The sequence below is a fragment of the Oncorhynchus nerka genome, linkage group LG25 (genome assembly GCF_034236695.1).
Source record: "Oncorhynchus nerka isolate Pitt River linkage group LG25, Oner_Uvic_2.0, whole genome shotgun sequence".
Taxonomy (NCBI): domain Eukaryota; kingdom Metazoa; phylum Chordata; class Actinopteri; order Salmoniformes; family Salmonidae; genus Oncorhynchus; species Oncorhynchus nerka.
In genome coordinates this window covers 14,497,531-14,503,530 of record NC_088420.1, presented here as the reverse complement: position 1 = coordinate 14,503,530, position 6,000 = coordinate 14,497,531, and the positions used below count along the sequence as shown (strand labels likewise).

Below are 6,000 nucleotides of genomic sequence, written 5' to 3'. Positions count from 1 at the left end.
TATTAACAATGTGCAGGGATACTGGAGTGATAGAGGTAGATGTGTATAGGGGTAAGGTGACTAAATACAGGGTCAGGTCCATATTAACAATGTGCAGGGATACTGGAGTGATAGAGGTAGATGTGTATAGGGGTAAGGTGACTATATACAGGGTCAGGTCCAGTACCATCTTAACAATGTGCAGGGATACTGGAGTGATAGAGGTAGATGTGTATAGGGGTAAGGTGACTATATACAGGGTCAGGTCCAGTACCATCTTAACAATGTGCAGGGATACTGGAGTGATAGAGGTAGATGTGTACAGGGGTAAGGCGACTATATACAGGGTCAGGTCCAGTACCATGTTAACAATGTGCAGGGATACTGGAGTGATAGAGGTAGATGTGTATAGGGGTAAGGCGACTATATACAGGGTCAGGTCCAGTACCATGTTAACAATGTGCAGGGATACTGGAGTGATAGAGGTAGATGTGTATAGGGGTAAGGTGACTATATACAGGGTCAGGTCCATATTAACAATGTTCAGGGATACTGGAGTGGTAGAGGTAGATGTGTATAGGGGTAAGGTGACTATATACAGGGTCAGTTCCACTACCATATTAACAATGTGCAGGGATACTGGAGTGATAGAGGTAGATGTGTATAGGGGTAAGGTGACTAAATACAGGGTCAGTTCCACTACCATCTTAACAATTTAACATTTACATTTAAGTCATTTAGCAGACGCTCTTATCCAGAGCGACTTACAAATTGGTGCGTTCACCTTAAGACATCCAGTGGAACAGCCACTTTACAATAGTGCATCTAAATCTAGTAAGGGGGTGAGAAGGATTACTTTATCCTATCCTAGGTATTCCTGAAAGAGGTGGGGTTTCAGGTGTCTCCGGAAGGTGGTGATTGACTCTGCTGTCCTGGCGTCGTGAGGGAGTTTGTTCCACCATTGGGGGCCAGAGCAGCGAACAGTTTTGACTGGGCTGAGCGGGAACTGTACTTCCTCAGTGGTAGGGAGGCGAGCAGGCCAGAGGTGGATGAACGCAGTGCCCTTGTTTGGGTGTAGGGCCTGATCAGAGCCTGGAGGTACTGAGGTGCCGTTCCCCTCACAGCTCCGTAGGCAAGCACCATGGTCTTGTAGCGGATGCGAGCTTCAACTGGAAGCCAGTGGAGAGAGCGGAGGAGCGGGGTGACGTGAGAGAACTTGGGAAGGTTGAACACCAGACGGGCTGCGGCGTTCTGGATGAGTTGTAGGGGTTTAATGGCACAGGCAGGGAGCCCAGCCAACAGCGAGTTGCAGTGTTCAGGGATACTGGAGTGATAGAGGTAGATGTGTATAGGGGTAAGGTGACTATATACAGGGTCAGTTCCACTACCATCTTAACAATGTTCAGGGATACTGGAGTGATAGAGGTAGATGTGTATAGGGGTAAGGTGACTATATACAGGGTCAGTACCATATTAACAATGTGCAGGGATACTGGAGTGATAGAGGTAGATGTGTATAGGGGTAAGGTGACTATATACAGGGTCAGTTCCACTACCATATTAACAATGTTCAGGGATACTGGAGTGATAGAGGTAGATGTGTATAGGGGTAAGGTGACTATATACAGGGTCAGTTCCACTACCATATTAACAATGTTCATGGATACTGGAGTGGTAGAGGTAGATGTGTATAGGGGTAAGGTGACTATATACAGGGTCAGTTCCACTACCATATTAACAATGTTCAGGGATACTGGAGTGGTAGAGGTAGATGTGTATATGGGTAAGGTGACTAAATACAGGGTCAGTTCCAATACCATCTTAACAATGTTCTGTTGCTCTGTTGTTCTGTTGCTGTGTTGCTCTGTTGTTCTGTTGTTCTGTTGCTGTCTTGTTATGTTGCTCTGTTGTTCTGTTGCTGTGTTGCTCTGTTGTTCTGTTGCTGTGTTGCTGTGTTGTTCTGTTGCTGTGTTGTTCTGTTGCTGTGTTGCTGTGTTGTTCTGTTGCTGTGTTGTTCTGTTGCTCTGTTGTTCTGTTGCTGTGTTGTTCTGTTGTTCTGTTGCTGTCTTGTTCTGTTGCTCTGTTGTTCTGTTGCTGTGTTGCTATGTTGTTCTGTTGCTGTGTTGCTGTGTTGTTCTGTTGCTCTGTTGTTCTGTTGCTGTGTTGCTGTGTTGCTCTGTTGCTCTGTTGTTCTGTTGCTGTGTTGCTCTGTTGTTCTGTTGTTCTGTTGCTGTCTTGTTCTGTTGCTCTGTTGTTCTGTTGTTCTGTTGCTGTGTTGCTGTGTTGCTGTGTTGTTCTGTTGCTCTGTTGTTCTGTTGCTGTGTTGCTCTGTTGCTCTGTTGTTTTGTTGGTCCTGGCAAAAGTTGGGATTGCTGACTTGTAGAGGTGAACCTGGTCATAAAGGCTGTTCAGGTCCAGGGAGGATTGGTGGGCCAGTCCCGGGAAATGCTTGCATTCACCCGCTGTATGGTGGCAAGGTGAATGTATTTTCGTGGTAGCAGGGAAAAGATAGCCACTTGTGTATTCGGGAAAGTGGAAGAAGCTATTTCAATCACTCCCTTGAGTGCTGTGGCCACCCTTTCCTGCTGAGCCCTCAAGTCGTTTGTGCCCCAGTGAATTATGATGAGGCTTGGGCACCTAGTCTGTCCTCTGACAACAGCTCCAGGGCAACTCAATTCAATTCAATGTAAGGGGCTTTATTGACATGGGAAACATACGCTAACATTGCCAAAACAAGTTATGCTGCTATGCTTTATCTTGGTCAGGTCGCAGTTGTAAATGAGAATAGTAAACATCACACTCACAGAAGTTCCAAAAGAATAAAGACATTTCAAATGTCATCTCTCTCTCTCTCTCTCTCTCTCTCTGTGTGTGTTGATCAGATACTGAATCCTCCACTAGATGTCACTACTTAGCCGTACTGTACTGCTATTCATACAGTATCTCTTATTGTCGTCAACTAATAACCATATATGTTAGTCATTTAGGTCTACCGCCATTTCTAAAAAATGTATATACATATATATTTTATTTTTATTTTGTTATATGCTCCAATAAGGTCTATTCACATCAAGATGATTATATATCCAATTATTATTTTATTTTAAGCAGCATGTGCGATCATGCTTAGGCCAATTCAATAGGCATAGGCCTATAGAGTTATATTAATTCATTTTACTAATCACATGCATGCTTTTATTGAGGTAATTATTGACAATTTGAATGGAGGTGAATAGGGCTTTGTAATGCTTTGTAATGCTTTGTAATGCTTTGTAATGCTTTGCTCACACAGGCTGTCTTTTTTATTCATCTTTATGAAATAATCAACTCTTGTTATATTTCCGTTTTATGCTTTGCTTAAAAATAATGTAATTATACATACATCAGAATGTAGACACGAGGTAGCCTACATTTCAATGACATTTAATGTTGGCCTATGCCTATAGAACGAACAATACGCATGGGCCTTTTCCTTGGGACCTGCCCATCTTCTGCTGTTACGTTAACTTCTAAGCACATCAGTTTGCTCACCCGTAAAACGACTCTCCACGATCGATATCTTCACATCCCACCTACCTTTCGTCCCCGGACAGTCATGCTTGCATTGGTGCGGACAGAGACGCATTGACTCGGATACTGCCGACTCAGTGGATGAATCAGATGTCAGTCAAAGGGAAGATGTTGAGAAATGACACATAGAAAATACTTTAAAATGTATTTTGGAAGCGGAGAGGATGCGGTTGGTTAAGTAAGACACGCTTTTCTCCGCATTTGGCGGAAGATGCTGATGTGGAGTCTACATCTTCTTCCTTTTGACGGCGTATAAGGTAGGTGTCATCAAGAGAATGAAGATCTCTCACTTCTTGCATATTTTGTATTTATCGTCACTAAATATTCCATGTTATTTGGTAATTCGGGAAGAACGTGCGTAAAAACAACATATGTTCAAGTTTAGGAGATGGTTTGATGTGTCTTCAAATTTAAAAAAGGGATATGTGTATTTCTCTCCCCGACACAGGTAATTGTGAACACAGATAATGCACACCGGGAACACTGAAATTCCAATGCAGAAATCCTCAGCACTTTTCGGAATGGTGAGTCACCGCCAAACCCCAGTGTATTCAGACTTCACCGGGCTGACTCTCTCCATGTACAGCAGTAAGTCAGACTTCTGCGCCAGACGCATCGGGAACGATGGTTTTGGAACCCAGACCTGCCGGAGCCCACATCTCAACCCCAGTCACTGTCCGAGTCCGAAGCGGCTCACCACGCCAGAGGAGCGCTATGGCTCTCAAGAGAAAGGCCATCTGACAGCCAAAGCTACCCGCGCGTGTTTCTCTCTCTCCCCGGAACAAGGTAAAGCTAAACCTATGATTTAACGCGCTCATTGACGCTACTCTGTATCACAGAATGCATTTTAATAATATCTAGATGTTTATAGAAACCATACTTTCATATGCGTTCTAAATCTAAATGTATCACACCAATATTGGGGAAAGGAGTAACACAATTACTAACATAATTTGCTAATATTTATGAGAACAGGAAAACAATTTTTTAGATTTGTATCAATTAGATCCTCTTATTGTCATTCCTTCCAGTCCTCTGATAATATTTTCAATTATGCCACATATCCATCCGTTTACTGTGAAATGGTGCCAGTTTCTATCTATTTGGCTACATATGGCATCCTTAAGTGCACTGTCGTCTTCATATTTGATCCAGATGTACTGTATATTTAGTTGACAGATCCTGTGTTTGCAGTTGTGGATTCTACTGTTGTTAACCCCCTCGTTCATTAAGTGCCAATGTCACTGATGTATAGACCTGGTCTTAATAAAGAGCATCACAATGAAAGTCATCTCAGTGACACAAAGTGCAGCCACGTGAAGTGGTATATGTGGAGTACCTGGCAGAGAATGGAGCACTTTGACTTCCACTCTATGGATTATCAACCGATGGGACTGCAGTGATTTTAGAGGAAGTGCCAAGTTCTCATTGAGGAGGACAGGTGAGGACGTCTCTGGAGTTTATGAGTGGATAACATTTATTAAGCTGTTATAGATCACACTTTTGGTTAGGTACAAACCAACTTTATTAGAAACTTTATATTTGTAAATAATTTATGTATCCTATTAGCACAAGTTTGTAAATTAATGAGTAAATATTTTTAATAAATTGATTTTAAGAGTAAATGTCCTTTGGTGAATTACCTCAACCACATGAGGTAGTTTCATTTCAACCTCAGCCTTACTGAAAGTAAACATTCCTCGAGGCTTTTCTATAATCTCATTTGTAACCTCCTCACTCAGGTTTATAGAGGAGCATAAATTTTCTTCTACATTTTTTGTGTTGGCTACTGGTATGAAAGCAGTTGTACTTCATAAAGTAGAAGTGGTATGTAACCTTGTCTGGGACCCCAATACTTAGCTCCTATATCTAAAGCCTAAGTTGTAGCTGTCAGCTAACATGACGATGGTGAGTTGTGCAGACAGTCTGATACTCTTCAGTTCATTACACATGCATACTGTTTGTCTCAGAGCTACAGCCCACATATAGTATTATTTGTACTGTATGTCATATGTTGAAGAAGGCCTTTCTATTGTTGAAAATTATAGACATTTTCAAATGATATTATTTTGTTTGATATTCCCATTTATTTAATCATAAATATTTGTTTTCCTTCACTGTGAATCCTGCCCTGGCCTTGACTAGTCTGCAGCCCCTTTCAAACCCAATGATTGTCTGCTTGTCTGGAATCAACCGTCATACACAGTTGAAGTCGGAAGTTTACATAGACCTTAGCCAAATACATTTAAATTCAGTTTTTCACAATTCCTGACATTTAATCTCAATAAAAATTCCTGTTTTAGGTCAGTTAGGATCACCACTTTATTTTAAGAATGGGAAATGTCAGAATAATATTAGAGATAATTATTTCTTTCGGATTTTATTTCTTTCATCACATTTCCAGTGGGTCAGAAGTTTACATACACTCAATTAGTATTTGGTAGCATTGCA

The 6,000-nt window shown here is 41.7% G+C and overlaps 1 protein-coding gene across 1 annotated transcript in view; it reads left to right on the top strand.

Moving 5' to 3' along the window:
* Window positions 1-3,556: 3,556 nt before the first annotated feature.
* Window positions 3,557-6,000, top strand: part of LOC115109760 (zinc finger protein GLIS1-like) — a 187,967-nt gene continuing 185,523 nt past the window's right edge. The window contains 2 exon segments of the mRNA XM_065009593.1: window positions 3,557-3,806; window positions 3,998-4,335. Coding sequence (XP_064865665.1) covers window positions 4,017-4,335 — 319 coding nt within the window. The 5' untranslated portion in view covers window positions 3,557-3,806; window positions 3,998-4,016.